We start from the raw sequence: 25,065 nt of genomic DNA on the forward strand, positions 1-25,065 counted from the left end.
CCCGGCCGGCTAACTCCTCTGGCATGTTATCCATCCATTTGGCCAATTTCTACTATTTCAAGCGACCTATAGAGCCAGGTAGGCGCTAGGGTAGGATACCATCATTTCGCAAATAGCATGAAAGGTGCCAACGTATCTGCACTGGATACCACCGAGGCACAACAGGCAATTTGAGATGAAGTTGAGGTCCAATTGTATCGGAGGATACTTCCACCGCGAATCTCCACCACGGTCGGCCCAGCATAAGTGTGGAACTCATTCAAAACTTGTGAAAATGTATAGTGTGACGTATTCAGCTATAGTTCCACTGTCGTACTACTGTATCGTACTGCATCCTCTCGTGTGCAATTGTTCTTTTAGTCGTTTGTATTTCTTATTAAATAATCGTCGCAGAGAAGTTGACTTGAAATAGAAATATTGGAAGTTTTCCAACAGACGCCCGTGTGATAATTTCATCCGGGTTAAAAGTTTTCTTTAAAAAAATGGAGTAAAACCATGATGGCACAGCCTAAGTGAGGGATTTATGATGAGCCTCTGTGTAAATATTCCTTTTTTTATCACTTTCTTATTTGTTTGTTTTTTCATTTCTCATCATTCTGTTGCGCCTCGTTGAAACGTATGTAAGACGATCCAAGTTTATTTTCACGTGTCAGATTTGAATGAATGAAAAAATCTATGAATTAATGTAAACCCTTTTGTACATTTATGCCCACAAAAAAAATTATAGATCACAGATACATATATACATTGTCAGGCTAGCAGGAGTAAGTAAGAGTCTTCTCGTTTCTGTGTGATGGTGGAAGTGTAAGAACAGATGTTTTACAATCATTTTTTGTTTAAACATATTGAGTAGCTATTTACATTGATGACAGTTGACAACGGTAGCGGGAGAAATGTGAGCTCGTCAGATTGTGGAGATTGAGAACCGGATGGTTAAGTGTTGATCCCGACCCAAGTGTCAAAGGAACAGACACGCGCATGCTTACTAAAGGAAGATGTAGTTCCTTTGCGACCTGGATATGTGGTGGGATGGATGGGTAAGATTTCAGTCTTGAAGTGTGAAGTTTTTGGAACGCAGCACGGCTTATTGTGGTTGTACCAGTGGATAAATGTACACCGCCTTGAATGAAAACGCTTTCTATATATTCTGAAGGGTAAAGATGTTCCTGTATCAGCAGCGCAGGAGGACATCGGTTACAGAATTACGACTCTCTGGTTCCTTTCAGCTCGCTGTTATTCATGGATCTGGTCAATCCTGACAAAGAGTCTGGCAGTTTGGCCCAAATCACAGGGCTGAAGCGGGCCCTTTCTTCGAGAAGGAAAGGACTTGTCATAGCAATGAATCAAAATGCAACGGAAGTTAGGACGTTTATCTTATCTGGATTATAAAAAAGTGATGGATAGAAGGCCGGGTGGTAGGTCCTAGTGATAATGTAAAGCTGTATTCAACGTTTTCATTTTCTTTTCTTACCTCCATGAAGGGGGTACTATAATCGTCTGGGTTTGTGTATTTGTAGCTATAACTCAGGATCCTTTGGACGGATTCGTTTGAATTTCGGCATGTCTCTAGGTATAAAAGAATCAATGATGCACGTAAATTTTCGGCATCGTAGCAGAATTTTTAGGTGATGTAAAATTGTAGAACGACACCCCTGTCTTGTTGTTCGAGTGGTAATATCGGCATTGGGAGCTCCTGTGTCAGCGCGGGTATATCAGCCTCTCTCACCGCCCACTCAGGTCAGAACACACGGGCGGCAACTGGACGGCTTTCCCTTATCATTATTAGATCGTAAGGGGGAGACTTTTATTGTATTTGTCAGATCTATTGGAAATTGAAGAGGAACAGGCGTTTCAAATATAAGACAAACAATAACCCTCCTAGAGCGTTACACTTGTCCCCATTAGAGCTTGTCAATTGAATTTCACCCGAACAATATTTGTCATTTTGTCTACGTATTCATTAGGTTGATTTTCTAAGTACGAATATAAGGATATTGTGGACGTAAAGGCATGATGGTTTTGATAGACGCAACGTTTCAACAGAACAAACAAACAAGCATGCATGGATGCAGGAAAAACTGATTTGCACAAATTAAGGTGGGTGTTTTACGGAGATGTTGGTGCATTGGGGAATCACTCCTCTCGGCCCAGACTATCAGATTACTATCGCCTATTTAGAACATACGGTTTGAAAACGGGGGAGTGGTAGATTTGACACGTAATTAATGAGATGATTGACACGCGAGGAAGTGTGATCGTCTCATCCGTTGGACCTGTCAATCACAGACACAGGATTTTAGATGACGTGAACTGCATGGGGCAGCGTCCGACTCCAAAGCATTATACCGACAGTCGGTATCAAAGGCCTGATCAGAACTAGAACATTGTGGAACGGCGGGTTTTAGGTCAGGTCATTTGATGGGGCTGGGCCACATCTAGGTGACTAGGTCTTTTATGAAGCGCCCTATAGATACAAAAACACAATACAACGGTATGACATCCACATTAAAATTTGAAAGCATCCTATTAAAAATTGATTTGTATATGTTTTTATCTATGACTTATGTAATTGTTTCCGCCAACAATCAACTGCTGGTTCTTTTTATTTTTCTATGGCATCCTATTGTGTTAGGTGTGGTTGGATCGTCAAACGCCGGGTAAACCTGTAACAATGCCGAGCACAATATGCTTTTTCTAGCCTTGCCCATTGGACTCCTAGCGTGAACATTTTGCTCTCACCCGTACAAAATATTAGCCGTACACCCGGTATTTTAGATATATTTGTCATACGATCGCGACTATCAAAGCAAAGATGATTCCTCCTAACTACCACTCGACTCCGCCACTAAATGCACACCGGTATTATTCCTGAGCACCCTCCGCGTTTGATGCCGCGGGCGCCGATTATATAGTGCGCCTTTCTCTGGGCGTGGACATGGCTACCGGTGACACATCGGCCATAAACAAGCGCTGGTGGGAACGATAAGTAATAACAAATGGACGGAGAGAGAAGGAAGACGTATGGTGGCACATTACAAGCTATCCTATGGGACCTGACGTCACCACGTTTCAGGGGTAAAACAGGAAATTTGCAGCGTTCGTGCTTGTCCATAGATTTGTCACAATAGGAAGAGAGCAAGATAAAATTAGCCCCTCTCCCGCTGTATTGCAGAGTAGGGGCGGAATATGAAGGAAGGGGTGTAATGGGGGAGGATGACATCAAATTTCTCGGCAATATGGTGCCACGCGTTGTGTGGAATCTGTATGTCGTTCTATTTACACGCCACCTATACAGTATGTACAGCTTTCCTTGCCCCTGCCGCCCCCGGTATCTTCACAATGTCCACCGTGTGCGGGGATCAATAAACCCTCGTCAAACCCTGTCTACCGGTACTGCCAGTGCGCCGTATCAGAAATAGCTGTAGGCCCATTACGGCGGCCGGCTGCTCTATACGCATCTTTAATGTAGGCAATTTCCAGGGCCCTACTTAGCCCACAGAGATCCACTTGCCAAACACGGGGCTTTGCTTGATTCATGGACTAACCACGGCGCGTCGGCGGCCCGGACTGTGCATGTATAGTACAGCATACCGCATATTACTTGCACTATTTCGCCACGGCTACGGTAAATATAGATAGGAGAAGCTGAATTTCTGCTGACTTACCTGGATCTCCCTGATATGGTAGGCCAGGATCAACCCCAGAAGAATGATCGTGGAGAACGTTATAAGGCATTTCAAAGCCGTAGAGTAGAACGATGTCTGAAAAAGACAGCGTGTGGTACATGTTTGACTATATGTTTAAACATGATACGGTGCAGATTCTATTGGTAAATACGTGGTACATGTTTTGTTTGTACAAAATGTAAATACATGGAATCATCGCATCAGCAGATTACAATATAGCGATCAGTTACATATTGCCATGTTGCAAAGGCAAAGATAGTTTAAGGAAATTCTACTTCTGCATTCCGTTATGAAAATTTAAATGGAACATTGTTGGGAAAATGGGCCACACAAGGAATTCAAGACAGATTGGAACACTTTGAAAATCAACATTTTTGGCTATCGGCAATGCCATGCTAATTACAGGCGTTAGATCTGTGACAGATGAAATAATCTAGCCTATCAGTACTGAGTTAATGGATTAAACATTTTACACGGTTACACATTCTGTCGTATCGTGCCATACTGTCGAATGCCCTACATTTAACAAAAAGCTAGCGGCAAGAGACAATGTAGGGAAATATTGCTTTGGCGGGTTTAGCGAAAAATTGGCAGAAAATCAAAGAAGGTGAACACTATGACACGCCGCCATATCCCATCTAAAGACACCACTGGGAAAACAACAATCTGCTAAAAAAATGCCCAGTGAAAGGCTGACGTCACACAAGGGCCCTTTGGGAATTTCACGGAATTTCCTCGTAAAATAATGATAAAAACAAAAAAAGCAGAAATGTTTCCAATCAGCGAACATTTTTAAGTCGAAATGTGACAATTATCCAAACATTTCAAGTCCCTTAGTAGGTTATTTTTCAGCGTTTTTTCCTTCCTTGAATTTTGATCATATTTCTTTTTGAGGTCGTATGCATTGACGTAGACGAGCAAGATGAGCTAAACAGATTGGAAATAGAGGGTGTGATATTCTGTGCAGGGAGTGCTAGGGTTAGCGAATAATTTGGTGACATGTCTGCAAACAATGGCAATACTGTGTATGGCCTAGGGGCAGACACAAACAACGTCATGTCAACACCGCACCTACATGTCAAAGGGACTACGTCATCTTATCCTTTTCTCGGAAAGGACTTAGCTGTCTATAAGTGCTGGGATAGCCCTTTTCTGACCACCTAAACTGGGCTAGATCTTAACCATGGCTTGCAAAATGTGCTGTCTTCATTGATAGACAGAAAAATATGCATCGGAGCACAGATGCTTTGAAGCGCTCCCAAGGAGCCCTACTAATGATGTGTTTTTATGCTCAATAATCTGAGATCTTGTCGATTTAGCAGCATACAGTGATTATGAAACCGTGCCCTGTAGGCTCCTATGCCAGCTCTGACAACCATCAACCTGTAGAATTCTCCGAACACTCTTGCGGTTGTTTGGATGTATATTTACAGAAGGGAGAGAGAACGTGATCTCAAGAATCTACTCAACCTACCTTTAAGTACACCGACCATGACAGCTCCGTTTCTATGACCATCACTATGATGCCGAACATTCCAAATATCAAGGCATAGTCACTTAATCTCTTCCTGTATTCGAACAGTGCCCGCCTGTGTCCAAGCCTGTACCCAACATTGGTTTTCCGTTTGGAGTCGGGCCTGGAGACCACCACCTCGGGCGCGTTCATGACGTGCATGGGCTGAGCTTCCTGCTGGGAGTGTTGCTTCCTTAGCTGTGAGGGAGAACCCAGCGATCGTACACTGCCGTTGACTTTAGTATTATTCAGTGCCGTTATATCCACGAATGGGTTATCCTCCTGCCCGTCCATGCCGTCTGGAACGGCAGCTTCAGTGATCGCCCCGCCTCCTCCGGCCCCTCTTCTCGCTCTTCCACGGGTTACTCCTTCGTGTGTTTCTGAGGTGCTCGTCTGCGGCCGCCCCTTCCCCCTACTCAAACTGGACAGCCCTAGTTCTCGCGGCGTGGCGCCATACTTGTTCTGTGTCTCCATTTCATGGTGGTAGAACGTATTGGTGTTGCCAGTAACCCCACGCTCCATTCTTGAGTCTTTATACGAAGCAGTCGCGCAGGCGTCGGAAGCTTCTTGCTCCTGCATACGAATGAGGCTGTCCGTAGAATCGATCCGCGCGCCCTCATTGGCTGGCTGCACCACAACAATAGACATGACGCTATGCCCGCGATCCTCGACCAATCACGAGCTTAGAAATTAAGTAGTCATATAAAGGTACTCAAAACGTGGGTTTTACAACATAGCGATGTGCCCTTGCGGAAAAAAAGGATTTTAACTCGCTTGATATTTTTCAAATCTTAAAGCCGAGGAGATTTACCACGTTTTTTTGCCTTGGCCAGAATTGATTGAAAGGGCACATGTGTTGATTGTACAGTGAGGGGTTAGCGCTATATTTTTACCCCGGTTCCTAACCCATGGGGAGGTTCTATTTTTGTCCGGAAAAGGAATTCCAGTATGTCATCTTGGCCGGGGATTTTGAAGGCACGGTGCCATCGGTGAATAGTTCTCATTCCTTGCTTGTTGCGATGGCTGTAATGAATTATTTATAAGGAGGGATCTCTGGTAGCGGAGCGGTTGACATAGGTTCATGGCGAAGTGGCGTGGCCTCTAGCTTCCGTGCAGATGAATCCCTTCCGTGGGGCAGTCTCACTTAAATCTCCAGATAGGGACTGAGGTCCTGTGGAGGAGAAAACAAGGCGGATTTAATCGCAAATGGTGGAAAGGGGACGCCATTTTTCACGGCCGTCCGCCATCGCACAGCGGCACATAGCGGCAACGTCATGTAGCAAGTCGCGTTTACTGTTAGTGCAGCTGTTAAAGTGGGGGACTCTACTGGTACATGCCTACAAATCATTTTACATATTCTCCAGATCATGAGGTTTTTGTAACGCATTGAAATATCAGTCACCCTCGGAGTAAATTCAAAAACATTTTGTATTTAAGGGACGTCTTTTGAATTTAGACATAGCGTCACTGTGGACGGAGTTGCTTGCCATTTTCTTTTTTTCACCTTCCATATATATCAAATTTCACACTATATCTACCTTTTCGTCAGCTGAAGACATATTTGTGATTTAAGAAGTATCACTTAGCAGTGAAGTCAAAACGCATCAGGAATTAATTGGGGCTGATACTCGACTTTCAGTGTGTAAGTTATATCTTATGTCATTTCAATAAAACAAATATCTGAGGAAACAAAGACAAAATGTGTCATATATTCTTCATGTCACTTTAAGCGTAGAAAATAAAGGCTTTAACTGAGTGTTCTACTTTGTTTCGTTATCATTTTCACCACAAAAGGCATGTGAGGAAAGTTTGTTGAGTGAGGCAAAAAAAAGGCAAAAGAAGTTAACTACAGTGAAACATTCGTGGAAAATGTCAAAACACTAAACCACAAGCAGTACTTTATAACAAGAGAATTTTTCCGCCAAAGAAATGAGGAACCACAGCGGTTTGTTGTATTTCTTCTGCATCACCATACAAACTTGTAAGGATCACACGCGGCATATTCATGACTATCGACCGGAATCGATGGGCAGGGACGGTTCATAATAAACGGAGGGGGTGGGTTGTAATTTTTGCACAATCCTTAAAACGCTTGACTTGACAAAATATTCACTGTAAAAGTGGTGATCCAAACCACGAAGAACTGTCTTTGTATGTCTACGACTTCCTCGTATACTTATTTTTGTAACAACAGATATATGGAATACAGGAGATACCCTCCTTTGAATTCGTGCACCATCCCTTATGACGATCTCGAGTGAAGCACGTAAAACCAACCTGTGCCCCAAATTTGTCGTTGGCGTGTTGTACGTAAAAAGGGGGGGTTACCCTCTTTCAAACACGCGCCCATTACTTACTTTGTGATCGGCATACATGCAAGCCTTTGTGTCGCACAAGTTTCATCTTTATAGGAATGGATGCTAATCTGTTATATGGCATAATTTGATTTCGGCGTATTCGTCCACTACTTAGAACTAAATCATTCCAATGAGAAGGAAATGAGACGATTCCAGGACCACCTGAGGCTGGTTTCTTTAGGCAGTGAGTTGTGAAGAGTGGGAGAGCTTTTCATTTGGACACTTGGTTGGGCACAACGTTGCGGAACGCTGTTGGAGAGGTGCGTGACATCGGATGTTCGATGTTTTCTGTCTCACTGCACCTAATGCGGTTAGCTGCTGAACTCCCCGCCCGGTGATCTGCAGAATTAGGTTAAGAAGCTTCACAGGAAGCCTGGTAATGGTCGTGCTTCTTACACAGCCATGAAATGGAGGTCAGACTGTAGTCGACGTCTCTACCAGACTCAATGGGTTGCTGGAAAATAGTAGATATTGGCCAAACAGACGGAATATAGTGCCAGTTAGCTGGAGTTAGCTGGTCATGGAGTTGCAATCTATGGGTTGCAAATTGTAACTCTGTGACACCAGCAAACCCCTGCATATTATTCGGTCTGTATGGCCAATATCTACTATTTCGCCAGCAACCCGTGTGGAGTCTTGTAGAGACTAGAAAGACTGCTGCAGTGTATGTCGGATATGTTCACTTAATACAGCGCAAATATCGTTGAATTAGACTAAAATTGTCTTGTTCTCTGTAGATTTTTGTTTAAGGATAAATCATATAACTCCACTGTGAGCGCGATTTCTCACATTATCACATGCATGCTTACTCAAAACTTTACTCTGAATAAAGAATTCGCTTTAAAGAGATACCGTCGACTTTTCGGGTATATCTATGGTTACGCGAGCTCTTCGCCACTATTGGCCACGTGACGTATGCCAGGGTAAGACCAGTGGGACTAAAACCCCTGGTGCATTGGCCCACTCATACCAATCAAAAACGCCACCAAGCATTAATGAAAAGAGCCTTTTAATATATAGTGTGACATTTACGTCCCCGTTGCGTCCCGAGGCAAAATTATAGACGAAATTTGACTCCCTCCCCACAGATTATTGAGAACGCACTTAGGTGAGTAAATTAGGCCGTGGCAGACCTACAGTTCCTCGTCAATGCTTGCAGAAAGATTATTAGAAATACTATAATGCTAATATGGGAGTTAATTACTAACGTTACTGTGCCAACGGCAGCTTTGTTTTGCTAGTCTCATGTGGCCCAAGCTTAATGAGCATTTCAGCTGTCAATTATAGTTAACATCGTCCTTCATCTATCGTTTTGCTCGGCAGGCACTCCATCCAGCTAATCATGAACTGGTGATCATGCGACTATGTCCAACTAATGGACTCCGTAATGTCGTCATCGTCTTTTATGTCCTTCCGACGTGACAGAACTTCTCCCTGTTGCATCTTTTAAGAATGTTATTTGTATGCATGGGGCACCATGGAAAACGTGTATGTCCGCCTCATAGGTCGTTCCGTACTTTGATGTGTTGGTGCTTGATGGAGTTAATCGTGCCTATCCACACCCAGCGTACATTATGGCGGTTGATCCGTTGATATACTCGGCTCGTGGAAAGTCCGTTTCCGTGTTGCCGATGCCATTAAACCGTCAGAAGCCATGCTTCAATGTCCAGATCAGTGTCAAGGCGTCTGTCTAAAACAGGAAGGGAGGCACGTCTGGGCAAAAACATAGCCAATTTACCTGATCCCATGGCCCAACTCTTCTAAGCCCTACATTAATATGGTCTGTTTTTTTAGACCTCAGAGAACATCACTCGTGATTTTACAAAAGATGCCGCCAGCACGGAGGTTTTATAATCGTCTGTCAAGTGTTCAGTAAAGTTTGCGCATCTATACGTCAAAGTTGGGAGTAGACCCAACAGCATAAGCGTACAATAGGAGTGTTGGTGTCAAGCAAGGAGTTTACACTGAGTCTCCTTGTCATAGTGACCGTAAATATAATTTTCTTAAGTCACTTTAATAAACTCCTTCTTCATTTCCAGCCTGATGCCAGCTTCTTTGCCAACGAAAATGTGCACCAATATATTTTTCTTCATTCATTCATTTCAGGTGAGTGATTATTTGGGATGGATGCCGGGCAATGTTTTGAGCATTAGAGGAGAGCATATAGCTTTAAATCGCATTTAATACATACAACTCCTGGTCCATCCCTTTGGATTTACAAACCAAAAGACATGCATACATTGGCAAGTACGATTCCTTCCACTGATGTCTGACGTTTATTTCCGGAGGCCTTCTCTGATGGAGTCTCCCACATCGCAGATGTTTCAGAACTAATCGATGATTGATGAGTCGGAAACAACGATTACCTTCCACAGATGCTATCATAGAATATTTTCGTCAAAACTGTTGTTACTGTTGCCTCGCAAGAGACACATTAAGTCACCGTGCGAGTACGCAATTATGCTCTGAAAAGCCTTGCTAAAACTATAAAAGAACGGGAATATTTGATGAGCTAAATGGGAGAATTCATTCACAAGCAGACTGGGTCTGCCAAGGCTCATTCACCAAGAGAAACATATTAGATATCATCTTTATTGTTTTGGAAGTAATATAGCTGCCAGGAAATGATGTGATGAACCATAAAGGTTGTTCGTATTTGAACATACGAGGACATGCCAGCTCATGTCTGATTATCGGCAGTATGCACGCCATATCTCCGCTGTAAATTCACCTCAACACGCACCAAGGACATGTCCCCAGTCGTTGGCAGCTACTGCAGATTGCAATCAAATCGCTAACAAGTCTCCTGACGCCACCGAAATGACGATGTAACATTTTGGCAAGATTGCTTTCTCGATCTGGCAGCTATCATGATAACAGACTGCTGGTTGCTCATCCACGAGCCTTGACGACTTGTTTTGACCATCTCGCCGAGGCTGCAGATGAGCTCAACTCTGCCACTTTTCTCACCATCGCCCATGATCTCTGTAAAGCGGCTGCATTTCCAACCCACGTGACGACACATTAGACCTCACAGATCGTGCTGACGGCTATTTTGATGGATATGCCTTTTAGCCAGAACATTGGAAGTCATGGCAACATAAAGCTATTTCCTTTCGCTTCAAACGAAAAGCCGTAAAGCCGCCACTTAGCTGGAAAACGAAAAAAAGCTTCATGAAACCAATTCCATCGCCAGGGAAGGAGTTGGTAATGTGCATCCTAATGACATTACAGCCAACGAGAAGTAAAACCAATAGTCATGTAAAGTGCGTCTTCTCAAAAATCAATACTTCACAACTTCAGACTTCTAGATATACTAAGTGTGTAAGAAGATAAAATTTACAACTTTTTTAAATGTTGGATCATAAAACCTTCGGCACTAAACTTCGATCTTCCCTTCCCGAGCTGTAGCGAAAGTAAGAAGAGAAAAGTGTGTTGAACTGGTACTAGCGCCGCTTGGGGAAACAGTTAGCAGCAAAATTATTCATACCCGTTGTGAATTGGACGATTTTTATGTTTATCTCAAGAATGAATCATAGTACAGTGGGCTTTTCACCGTTTTCTCTACTCATTTCTCAGTGATAGATCAAGAACAATATATGTTTGATCTCATTCGACTGTAAACTTAAACAAGAGAGGGAATGAATAATTCTGGACTTGCCATCTTTTGTAAAATGAACGAATAAAGTACCCCAGAACTGTAAAATCTTAAAAATACTGCATTGAAAAGAAATGTCATTCATCCATGTTTCTAAACAGCACCTTTAGTTTAAAGAAGAAGAAAACGACTTTTCACAAACAAAATCAGTGAAAAGTTATGAGGATGAGGAGTAGGAATGATTTTCTTGATAACCGTATATGTAATTAGGCATAATGTATTGTGAATATAGATCATCCAGGCAAACAATCAAATGCTATCTTTTGAATGTTTGACTTTAAAAAAGAAAGTCACCCTAAGATATTTCCAAGTTCATGTCAATCTATAGGACATCAACTTGTCCTCCCATCCCCGGTTATATAAAGCACAGGACGTTTTGCCTTTCGTATTCCGAAGCATCTGGTGGCATTTCCTGCGGGTGCCTGATTTTATTGGAAAGTGCATCTTATCAATATCCATTTGCCTGTGTTATAACTGCAGTGGGGCATGCTGTACGGGCATCAATATTTCGTTACTGCATGTCTCCCCCCCCCCCCCTGCACAGACTGGTCAAATATTTAAGACGTTCGTGACATCAGTTCAAAAAGTGAATTAAGTTTAGAAGCCAGCTTGCACAATCTATTCCTTTTTGTCTATGCATATGGCTATAATGATATTAATCTTTGTGATGTCGAAGGCCTAAAGGGCAAATATATCTCCCTGTAGATAAAAGGAATTTCTGGCAACTCTTCCCGCTTCCAACAGGACATCCCGGTCACCATCTCTCGATGAATTTGCGTAATCACTACAAAAAGACCAACCCTGTCATATCAGGACAACCTACGCTAGATTCACTATAATGTACTGTTTCACATTTCTCATATTAGGAGAATTACTTAACTTGGGTAAAGTACGGTAATGTTCTCCCAATTCCAAAATTGACCATAAGTCTGAATGTTAATGTAGGTAGGTACACTTGTGTAATTTACAGTACTGATCGATGATGATGACGGTCTCGTATGTATAGATATGTGATTGCACTTGATCTGACAATATTCTAAGACTCTTCAATGGCAAGTCAAATAATATTTCTCTACAGAAGTAGCACAAAACGTTAAGTAAAACTTCGATTGACGTGTTTTTTTTTTACCACCAGGAGTCTGCTTTAAATACAATAACAACAGATTTAGCAGAAATATTTCTGTCTGGTGGTTGAATAATGATAATAAGTTTATTTGCAAGTTCTTGTTCGAGGGATAATTGCGACATGAACAATGTATAGAAAAAGTATTCAGACAGTGCAAACTAACAATCGTGACAAGTGGAACAAGTGACAATTCTAAAAACTGCTACGGAATACAAACAAAGTTTTTCAGGTTTGACTTCTTTTTTTCGGAAGCAGTAGAAGACGAAGTGTCCCACTTACTCTGCAATTGATAACACAATATTTTAGAATCCATTCCTTTAGATTTGCAGTAAACACCGCACCACCCTAAAGCGTTTGATTTATCTACCCTGACTCTGCCCTAGTTAAGCCAATATGCATCAGATTCGGTACACGTGTTTCTCGCCTCACCTGTCACATACAATACTTCCTGTAATGGATTACGACCATTTTTTAATATAATGTCGCTTAAAAGCATATGTCAATAGATTGGAGTTCACGGTGTGAGGTATATCATGTGGAAAACCTCGGTTACGGTGGTCCTTTTAAGTCGCACAGAACACCCTGTTTTATGAAGTAGAGAATCGCCCCATTACTCATTTTTACTGCCTACGACCGCCATGCATTTATCTCACAACATGTACCCCAAATAACACAAGACTGGGCAGTCCGTTCCATTTTCTCTGTCTGAGAATATTCACGTACAGCAAATATGTGTGCTTTTGTTTGTTTGTTTACTTGTTTGTGCATTTTGTGATTTTTTTATCTGTCACACATATAAAAGAGTATGATATTCGGACAGTCTCATCTTTTGCATCTAAAAAAGACACCCTATCATCTTCATCGCAGTCACAAACCTCTATTGTAAGTTTGAGATTGTCGGATCCTAATGGTAGACAACCAGATTCTACCCTACAGTGTCAATGTTTTCTTGTCATAGAATATCAACATATCATGGAACTAATTCAATTGAGTCTGTCTACTCTGTCATTGGCTATCATTAATACATTTGCTGTAGGTTGACCCCAGCGTAGGCCGCGGTGGGATTTTCGTTAAACTGTTATGTGTTACCCTTGACTTCATTAGACATGGCTTGGGGTCATAGAATACCTTTCTCTTCGGACAACACAGAGATTCGTTTTTAACAGAGTTTAGGTGTAACGATTGTTGTCTGTTTGTTTGTTTGTTTGTTTGTTTGTTTGTTTGTTTGCTTTTATCAAGATCACACGAGTAGCACAAGCAGGCTGATCTGGCTGCTTGTTTCTTGGTCGTGTTGCAACCGAGTTGTTCAATCAGACAATCTGATGTTTCGAACGCCGTACGCTATCATGCTGTGTTGCTATGTAAGTACAGACAGCTTGGCCTTACCGGACTTACCAGAACTCAAGAATAGGAAATCGAAGAAGCAACCTGCAGCTGAGCTCTCCCAGAGTCTAATTAGGAAGCATGAGCGTAACAATACAGCCACTATATCTTGACGAGACAAGGAAACACATCGAGTTATTTCCATTATATTGTATCCATTGACCATGTAGTAGTGCCCCAATAAATCCAGCACCATTCACAGGAAGACATCTAGCAACTAGATATTTAGATTGAAGAATAAGGAACAAAAAGATAGTGGTGATCGGCTTATCTCCAGATGGGCGTCTGAGATAGATGCGGCTAATTGCCGAGGCGCTTGTACGGGGAATGGCGCATTGTGTGGCAGTACGGTTTAATGGTCATGGCTCGTGTGTCAAGACGCATGGCGGGGCCAGTCACGTAGAGACACCAGAATCTGCCACCATTTGAAAATCAATACCGCATATTCCAGGATATTTTAGTAGTCATTGCATTGCACAGATAGCCTCAAGTGCAAAAGTTAACAAAATAACTATCTGAATTTCTCAAATAGTTTGGTTCAAAGTTTTCTCTTTCTAATTTATAGCCTTTCAATGTCGCAGTCTGTATGACTGAAATTTATGAATTCTGTTGATAGTACAATTAATCAAAGCGACAGCCGTATCGGAGTTGATTGGGTGTACGTCCACGCCATAACCCATGACGTATTTACATCATTGCAGCCGCTAAATTGAGGAGGCCAAAACAGCATGGAAAATCGGAGCTAGCTATTCACCTGGATGGTTATGGAACAGACGCCACATTTAAAGAAACATCAATGTTAAGATCTAATCTCTTCCCTTGCAGACCCGTCAATTTTGTTGGGCCCCGAGGCCTATAACGTAGCAATGTTTCAATTATAGATTGCTATGCCAATATTGTCGTCAACAGCGTCACCTTTGTAGTACTGGTGGGCATACCAGAAAAACGTTTGATGGAAATTAGCGCAACTGTCAACTTTGCATTCCTCAACCACTTCGTCAACATACCTTGAAAATAAAATGCGTAATATTCCATCTGCCAGTAACCATTCACCGAAGTAACTAATGTTGCGCCATGCAGAGTTGCTCCTAGTTTGACCAGTCCTTCCGCGAGTGAAGGTTATACTAGACATTCAGAACACGCTAATCAATAGGTTGGAATGCCAAAAGGCACCTATGATCTACCTACTAAGTGATAGATCATAATTGTACTCGGCGGGGTCAATAGAAAAAGTTAGTCGAAGTTACTAATGGCAAAGAAGGGATAACAGTTTGCATTGGTAGCTGCGCATTACCGTTAATAGTTAACGATTCTCTGACGTGATATTTTTCACAAAGTTCAAAGCTGTGGGTTACTACAAGTCACTGCGTCTATTGTGCATTGGGAGTACAATGAGATGTAGTACCGTTCCGTACTCACGTCCAAAGAGACCAAATTCGCTACAATTCACGTTTAGTAGATGTGCCATGGACCAGACATTTCCCTTATGCCAATGATTCGTTCCCCCCTCTGCGAAGGATGACATTTCCTAAGCGAAATACTGAAATGTCACTCCTGTAATATATTTTCTTAATCTTTTCATCGTCTGTGACATGAACCTCTTCATCGAAAGCCCGGTCACATTGGTAGTAGGTACGCAGGGCTTGCGCATGAAATCGGGGGCATTCTTGGAACAGTCGTGATGGTGTCGTGCGAAATTCAGTCTAGCGACTGAGAAGGTTATCGTGGTTGATTCTGTCATCGCTAAAACACCTATGACAAAAAAGTGTGACCGTGCCATTGTCGATCCTTTTTCATGTCTTTGCCATTGTCCAACAATTCACCAAACGTGGACTGTTCTTCAACAAGTTGCTTGCATTACTTATTCTCCTGCTGCACTATTCGTGGCTATGTCGTTTCAAAGCTTGCTTAATCCCTTAGTCCAAACCATCCTGCTTCTATCTTGGACTAACTGAAGGTACGCTACTACCTGATCTGCATGTGATGTAAAGGTGCTCACTTAATAGGCGTCACGGATACCAGAGTTTACTCCAAGTAGACGTTTGTCTATCTTAAAACAAGGAGGTTAAAACTCTTTGCTTATAACAAGAAAAAGGCGCTAAAGAGGAAGTGTAGTGAGTTTTTCAAGGGTGGATTTTTCCCCCCGACGAGCCGTGTTGTCTCGCGATCTCGGCAGATAAGTAGATGTCGTGACCGCCGAACGATTTTGTGCGAACCCTGATGGCTGGTGCGCCACCAGGAATGAGATGGGAGGATCAGAAGGTTGCAGGATGACTGCAGGGACGTCCTAATGAGGTCTTACCTGATACGTGGTGATGGAGTGAGAAGGTTTACCCTGCCTTTACGAATAGAGATAAAATATTACTGATATATGGGGTCATAAAGCCTGCAGTGACTTTGCATGAAAATGTCCTTGATGAATTCAACTTTTGGATATTATATGTGTTAGGAGGCCGCCTTTGATAATTAAGTCATGGAAGAACTTTGGAAAAGGGTATTATCGATATTCAGCTGTCATGGAATTGACCAAACATTGTGATTGAAGTAAGATTTGTCTTTATTAAGGTTGACGGCCGACTAACAATTCTTTTATAATTCTTTGGTCCAATCAGTCAATGATATGTCATACAATTTTACATATTTCCAAAACAAATGCTGCATTACGGGCAACATATCTATATAACATATCTGTATATAAATTATTAAGTATTATCATACTTTTCTATATAAATATACACACATATCCGCTATAAAATGAAAAACAGCATGTAGAAATGTCGAGGCATGGTAGAGAAATAATGGGATATTTACACAGGTAGCATCCATACAATTGTCTTTGTGAGAGAATGGTGTTGGGGTTACATTTCACCAGCACGAGAGGTGACACAGACAGATGTACGCCAGTGCAGCAATCAAGGCTTGGTAAGCTTAAGTTCGATTTTCTCCATCTCGTGTCCGTGAGATAATTAGTTCAGGCACCTCGGGCGGTGCCGTAATGGGCCACAGGGTTGAAGGACAGGTGGTCTGCTCAGCTCTACCTCAAACTTGTATCGACCTTCCTCGGTCGTATGAGAAAGCTGTCAATAACAATGTGACATAGAGACACAAGCAGACGGTGTGATATCTGTGGCAGTAGTAGCAGTTCAAACCAATAGAAGAAGAATTTTTGCACGACATTTCCTATTACGTCAAATCTGTCTTAGCCGTTTTACAGTTGGGTTTGCATTAGAAATGTTCCGTCACTTTTCAAAACTAGTGACACGCGGTGGAAGGGGGGCAATTTCAGTTGTCCTTTTTGGCAGAAGAAGACTGATGTGCATTCAGTGGCCAAAGCACAAGATTAGGCAGAATAGACAGGTCAGGTCAGATATGTATGACCGAAAGGCCTCTCTCATATTACCGTGTCCTCTTTCCTGAACGATTCAATTTGCAAAAACGTCATCCCAACGGAATGAATTTTGATTGATCCTTGGAAAATTCAATCGTTTGTACATTAAATGAACAGCCAACAATTTCGTCCCACTAAAATATAAGACTCCGAAGTGACCTCTGACACGGGTCAACAAGATGGCTGCCCCGCGGGGCCAAAACTGCTGCCATCTTGTGGCCACTGGAAGCCGGGACTGAATAAGTGCAATTTTCTTGCAGCATCGTTAATTCGGTAATGTTGTTATGGCCGTCATCTGCGCAAGACGCATTTGTAAATTAGATTCGCTCCAAATGTTGTCGGAGCCAGTGGGAAAGTAAGACCCTGAATATTGGCCCTGACAGCTACTTCTTTCCGTAAATTTGATAAATTTAGGCTATGGCAGAGACAGGCCTAGTCTCTGATGCTGCTTCTCCAGAGCAGTTATTCAGGTTTTGCCGTAGGTGTGTATAGATGGAGTACGGTGTAGGCAACCTAATTATACCAGGGGCGTCCACTTCTAATCCCTTTAAAGTCCACTAAGCCGATCCAGGAAGCAAGGATTTGGTACCTGTTGTTCCTGGTTTGGATCATGTAAAGTATAATATACATTTTGACACACATGTGTATGTGTATGTGTAGAAAAAGTAGAGATGGGAAAGGAACTAGTTGAGTAATTGTAGGTGATAACATGTGTGGGAAGAGTGTATGATCTTTTTTTCCAACAGAATCGAGACATTCTTTCTTTACAAGAAATAGACATTATTCAAAATATCTATACCCTGTTATGAATCTTGACAATTCCATGTAAACTTTTAGAGAAAAGTTTAGGTGGTTGTACGTACCACTCAGTGTGAATACGGAAATATCGTACTTCTAGAATCAGAGAAATGATGAGCTAGGCATCAGATGAGACTTTAATCTATGCTGGATGGCAATCCGTCATTCTCTAGGAGACCACGATTGCAAATTTAATGGCGATCATACTGCATCTCATACAACGACGGCAATTTAAAGACGGCCATAGACCGCGTTCTTGAGTACATAACTGCCTATTTGCCGCGCAGTCCCTTCAGACACCCAGAGTGTGGATGTGATAGTCCTTTAATAGTTCCATTCTGGTAGTCTCTACTAGCCATGGCACTTAATATTACTGTCCTATTTCTGACAAATGGAGCCTCAATAAGTCATCGTGCATTGCATAGTGTTTGGGGATGTCTGAAGATGTTTGAAGGGGGCAGGGGAAGGGGATGAAAATAAACTAAAAGAGATGTGTCAAAGAGGAGAGTTGTTATGCCAAGGTTTTTTTTCTCTGGTTAGGCACCGTACCAGTAAACTGCGCATCTACATGAGACATCCTTTGAGGTTCATAGTGCCAGAACAATGACATTGCGATTCTATAACGGTACTTTGATTGTACACTGATTATTTCGATGTCTTGCAACAGCAGAAGAACCTTATTGAATTATTTGTAGCAACCAAGGTCTTTGACCGTGAAGATTAGATGAAAGAAGATATGAAAGATGCATTGATGTTCCTGAAATTCGAAAATTCCCTACCACCTCCCAAAAAGAAGACGCATGACAAACTTCTGGAACTACTGTTGCGACCCGCCCTCCCTATCCAGGCCCCTATTTGCCGTTCCACTGGAGCGAGACGCTATGTGGTGATGACGTGGCACCTGGGTACCTGCTCTTTGATTGCATCTTTGATTGAAGTATGACGTCAAGAAGGACACTCATTAAGACAGAAAGTAGGTTAACATGGCAATTTACTTCAGCATGATTGGATTAGATGATAGCTTTGAGAATAATTTGGCACGTTTGAAGCAGCTTAGATAGGTATAGCTCCTACAATATAGTACTGATCTCCGTGTGGTGTTGGAATAAGCTTCCAACGCCTTTCCTTAATAAGTGAAGGCAATATCTCCAGTTGGTGGAAGTGATATCAACCATTACAATAACGCGCAGTCTTACATAAGTACTTCCATCTGGTTTATCTTTTATCAAGTTGTAAACCAAAGATACAAATGCATATTTGCAATTATTACGGGAGAGGGCAAATGACACATAGCATATGCAGTACACTACGAATTTCATTAAGTTTTGCACACACTAAAATTCGAATATTCATACTGCTCACACACACGCCCTGACGCATCAACGTTGGATATTGATCAAAATTGATGGTATCATATGCGTAACTTCACACCTACGGAATGATTTATAAGAAAATATTGATATCATAAATTTGGACGTGATCCAAGGCAAGGAGATGGAATTTGGAATCCAGATGAAAAGTCGCCATGTTGCTCCAGGGCATGGTGAAAATGTTATAACATTCGATCAAAGGACTGCAATATCTGAAGAAATAGTGGATTAAAGTATTCATATCTTCAAAGCCTCAATGACCTGATGTTACGTCGCATAATTGTCTTTTTAAGTTGATAAGACGAATGAAAGGTTCACAACATGAAACGACAGCAATTTGGGGGAGGATAGCAAAGATGAAACTGTTTAATTTTAATTTCTTAGTTTCTACCATTTTTGTCGACGAAAAGCAACCAACCATACAAGGAATCCTAAGCAAATGTGCTTACCATGATTAGATGTATAGTATTGTGGATAAGAACGCTGTCACTGAAATTGTCATCTACGTAAGGGTCTATTCCCTACTTCTTGACATTCGAAAAATCAGGGGGCGAGATGAATATGTACTTTGGTATTATTACTTATTCCTTTTCCACGAAAGCCAATCATAACACGATAACAGGTCAACTGAGAAAACCAAACGAATCCACGGGATTCTCATAATGCCGCGCTCACTGACCCTAGAAATTGACACACGGAGAAGTCGACGACCTCTTACGAGGCAGCATTTATCTCCGCCTCAGTTGCACCCAGCCTAAGTTGAATAGACTGCAAGAATCGTTACAGACGTTTCGTACTGTTTAGCCAGTGACAATTAATTGATGTTCGAATGACAACATGTTCTGAGAGCTGAATGTACAATGTATATTCATTCTGACATACATGCATGTACCATCTTCTCGTTGTTGATAGCAAAGATGAAACTGTTTAATTTTAATTTCTTAGTTTCTACCATTTTTGTCGACGAAAAGCAACCAACCATACAAGGAATCCTAAGCAAATGTGCTTACCATGATTAGATGTATAGTATTGTGGATAAGAACGCTTTCAGAGTGTAGTATGGTCTATTAGATATAGTTTGCCTTATGAACCCGATAGTTGGGTCGACTCGTCAAGGTACTGAAATTCGATTTGTATTCTACTGGCAGGGGTTTGGGGAGAAGCACGCTAGTGAAGGAAACTCCTACACAAAATACAGTTCTGTGGTCACACCTGGGGCATGTTATTACCTTATACTACTGAGTTCAAACACAATTAATTTGAACTTGTAAACAGTTCTTGTCTGAACCATGCTTGATAACATGTCCAGACGTGTTTTGTTTATGTCTCAGGGGTCTTCAACTTTGACATATCACTCACAATGCCACACACTGCCCATGCGCAGTTTAAACCGCGAAGCGGCTTATTGTTTGCTGTTGCCATATTGCAATTTAGCCTCGGGCTGTATAGAGGTGCAATCGCCCCAGTACAATAGAATATACATGGCCTAATATTTGACGGCCCAACATTGTCACCATCGTTTGTCAACTTAACCCTCAAACACCCAAGTGGGGTCATTTTTGACCCCAGGCGTGGATTTTGACGTGCCTTTTGAACGTGTTTGATCTGAAGAAAATTCCTTCCGTGACTTTGTCAGTAGGCATATTTTCTAACCTCTCACAATTTTCTAGGGAAATGGGCACCATACTGTTGACGTTATATAGGAAAGTCTGTGTTGAATCCGCTGGGGTCATTTTTGACCCCAGCAAAAATAATGTGCTGTTTTTGAGACCTGCCCACTGTAACTCCTGAACTACTTATCGTATGAACACCAAATTTTCAGAGGATGATGCACATGTGAATTAGTATTACCATAACAAATTTCATGTCATAATGACGTACTATGACGTCATTATGACGTAATTTTATGTGATTCTATCCGCCATCTTGAATCTTGACGGATGACGTCATCAAATCAGCATAAAATATCAATATTGAATCATAAAAGTTACATTGGATTACATAACATGATAACAATATAAGAAAATACATTTGGCGTACCAACAAAGCCTCGAAACGTCATTGTTTGAACTGAAATCAGCAGATTTTGTCCAATATGCCTGTCAAAAACCCGTTGCTATGGCAACACAAAAAACGATGAACTTACTTGATCAATTTCAAATTTTTGTTAAGGAAATTCTATGAAAAGCCACAAAGTTTGGTGGCTCTCGCGTAAGCCGTTCATTAGTTATGCAACATGAAATTTGGCGTGGGCCTCAAAAATCCCCTCCCGGTCTAGATAGGAATAGTTCAAGACGTGGTCCTTCTGATCTTCTTGCATAAATTATGATAATGAACGGGAATTACTTATATCTAAAGATGCCAAAACATTCTTCTTACATTGATGAAGCAATGTATGGATAACAATCAGTGAAAAGGGAGGTTTTACTGAACAAAACATTTTTGGGTCATTTTTGACCCCGCTCAGTCATTTTAGTCGCAAAAATAGGTTCGGGTGTTTGAGGGTTAAACACTAATCTAGACTGCTACTTGAATCCCGGTCATCACAAAGAAAGCCAAAGAATGTTTAAAGAACCAAAAAAATCCCCTCTCAAGCCCCGGTTCGCGGAGACAGAATCTTTGTTTCAAATTCCATGTGAAGCGGCTAAACAAACGGTATATGTTTTAGTGGTACCGGTATTCAATCTTTCACACGCATAACGTTTTAGAGGCAGCCTTGGTGGTTTTTGTATAGAAGATTTAGTGTAAAATATGTAATATTGATAACATTGAGCTACGGTTACTCGATTATTCACTTGACTTAGACTATCACGTACTTCGGACAGTTTGGTGCTAACCTTGTTACATCCACAACAAGTCTGTAAACCACTCCAACATTAAAAAAAAACCGTTTCCAATACAAATTCTGATATGTCTGCACCTATAAAACACGAGGTAGTTCGTCCTATTCGTTTTACAATGGGAACAAATCGATTTTCAACCGCTGTCAGCCGTTGTGACACCGGTTGCTCATGGATATGGGATGGCAGAAAGATTTCATGTCACGTTTTAGCCATGTCTTTTCTTACAAGATGTTTCGTGACAACGTTACGTCGCAGCCCTTAAGATCGGATACATCATTTCTTTAAAATAAGGTCTTAATGGCATTTTGGGTTACCTGGCAAAACGAAAAGACCAAGTTTCCTCAAATCTATTGTTGACTATATATAGCGTAAAGCTGACAATGTGCAACGTAAGAAGGAGTCTTCTCTCTGTGGACCTTGAAAATCCACAGCCAAACAATTTTAAAAAATACAGACACAAATTACTAAATATGAAATACGTTTTCGTATACAGTATTTTGCTGATGAAACCGGAAGTGTCAAAGTCCCTCGGTATATCTGACGATGAAGCGCTGAATGGCTGTAAACAAATCGTACAAGTTGCTTCTTGGAATGGTCTTCTTTTCCTGGAAACACTGACTTTAAGTGCTTCAACACATTCAAGGCCGTCACACAAACCGCGCGAGATTTAACATATTCACTGCATCCCCATACCACTAGCGTGGCGACCTCGTTGTGTCCGCGCTACGACCGATCAATTTGACAAAGCGCTCAACAAATTTCAAACTTAAGATTTAAAAAAACGAATATTTTTTTGCGCTTGGTGTATTTTGTTCTCTTTTCAGCCATACTTTCACATGTTGCATGATATTGCAATTATGAAATCAAGGGTTACACAGGTTCAATTTTAATTTCAGTTGCAACGCGATCGCCGTCTAGTGGAATGGAGGTCTTATCATATCAGTGTTGTGTGAGTATAAGGGTATTTTGTCTACAGTACGGTGAAAATACATTTATAGGCAACCGTACGTATAGGAGTATTTTGTGTATATTACGGTAAAAATACATTTAGAGGCAACCGTACGATTATTTCATATATACAATTGTGGAATTATTTCAACACTAATTGACAAAATTAATTATCTTTCACTGGCGGATGTTCTTCGGGAATTAGTAATGGGATGAAACGCTCTTTTAATTTGCCAATTGTCCATTATGATTTATCAAACTTAGGCCATGTTGATTCAATTATATGGATGACATCCTCAGGAAATCCCAAAAGTGATGAGAGCGTGCGAATAAATAAAAAGTTTAGCAAAAAAAGGTTGCCTTCATTATGAAAACTACCTGGTCAGGAAGGTTGAACAAATGACTGAACACACAGAGTATGGTATACCAAATGATAGATTCTTCATTTTTGTTCTTTCACATCTTCTTCTTTGACTATGGAATTGACCTTTGCATTCTACAACATTAGTAGCCATTATCCAAAATATACATTTTTGCAATATACGGCATGTATTTACTTGCCTATTTTGCAGCTGCTTTTCACGATTTACAGTATGGTCTAAAACTTATTTGTTTTTTGAAACCGGACGAAAATCGATACGCGCGCGGATGTCATCTATACAATCAGGTCAACATGGCCTTACAGATACCATTGAGTTCCTAATCCCCTACTTCTATCTAATTCTTTTTAAAAAGTATCGTTTTGGTTTTGGCGTACCATTTTGGCGTCGACTAGAGATCAGCTGTTCATTATATGCAATACGGCAGACTGAAGAGATGATTGATCGATGTTAACATTTCACCTAATCAGATGGGAAACAAATGTCAATTAGTGCTGACTTCTCCTGACACCGTAAAGGTTAACGATTCCTGCGGCTGTGTGTGTCTAGAGGGGTGTGGTGTTTCGTCTGATCGCGGTGTCTGAAGAACCCAGGAACATCTGTTTGCGTTCATCATTACGGTTGATGATTATGAAGGTGGCAATGGTACTCTGCCTCCGGTATCTTCCATAATGTCACCAAGGCGACATGAATTTTACTTTTTGGTTCTAGGATTCGAACCCCCAAAAAATCCCTCTTGGGCCCCAAAGACACAAACTTTGTTTCACATTCCACGTTAACTTAACGTTGCTGAACAAACGGTATAACTTTTAGTGATATTAAATCTTAAGATATTTCGCACACACAACGTTTTATAGGCACCATTGGTGTTTTGTTTATAGAAGATGTAGTGCTGCTTCATACTTCTGTCTGATCTTAACAATAAAATCTTGTAGAACCAAGAACCTGTCCTATAACCAAGGAAAATCAACTTACAAACGTAATGTTCGTCTTTGACTGTAATCAACATATTAATGAATGTACACATTATTTCCGTACACAAAGTAAAGCGCTTCCCAACAAGCTTTCGACCACCCATCAACAGAGACGGGGGCTTATACTGACTACAGGGCACCTTTGACCCGTTGATGACGTCACACTGCCGCTTAGGTCAAGCGACGTAGGCGTCGGGTCAAATCAACTTGAGAAGAACCAGAGCACTGGTCGAAATTTTGTTACTTTACTTTTTGTGCGAAAATAACGTGTAAATTCCTTAATGAGAAATCAACTTGTGGATGCCCAACCTAGAGGATTAAACTCACACATACGCCGCTTGAAAAGTGTTATCAAAAAGACAACTGTATTCACGAGAGAAACTATACAGATGTTTGACGTTTTCAAGTTTGTCTTCGTCACATAGGCAGACTGCCTTTTGTTTTTCCTACGTTTGTTTAATATCTTCTTCTCCCAAATCTAATATCACCATATAATTCCATCATATTCAGGCCGACTCGTGATGAACCCTGATATAATAGGGAGTATATCTGAAGTGCAAAAGCTCAAATACAAAGTTATCTTATGACCTTCCAATCTGATGTCGTCATACCCTCTGTGGAATCAGGACCGCTTAATAAGT

The 25,065-nt window shown here is 41.4% G+C and overlaps 1 protein-coding gene across 5 annotated transcripts in view; it reads right to left on the reverse strand.

The window, feature by feature from the left end:
* Positions 1–25,065, reverse strand: part of LOC136428260 (small conductance calcium-activated potassium channel protein 2-like) — a 134,983-nt gene that overhangs the window by 35,849 nt on the left and 74,069 nt on the right. For all 5 annotated transcript variants that reach the window (XM_066417636.1, XM_066417637.1, XM_066417634.1 and 2 more), the window contains 2 exons: positions 5,161–6,370; positions 3,666–3,761 (listed from right to left, as the gene is read on the reverse strand). In XM_066417636.1, coding sequence (XP_066273733.1) covers positions 3,666–3,761; positions 5,161–5,847 — 783 coding nt within the window. In that variant the 5' untranslated portion in view covers positions 5,848–6,370. The remainder of the gene's footprint in view (positions 1–3,665; positions 3,762–5,160; positions 6,371–25,065) is intronic.

The sequence above is a fragment of the Branchiostoma lanceolatum genome, chromosome 2 (genome assembly GCF_035083965.1).
Source record: "Branchiostoma lanceolatum isolate klBraLanc5 chromosome 2, klBraLanc5.hap2, whole genome shotgun sequence".
Lineage (NCBI taxonomy): Eukaryota > Metazoa > Chordata > Leptocardii > Amphioxiformes > Branchiostomatidae > Branchiostoma > Branchiostoma lanceolatum.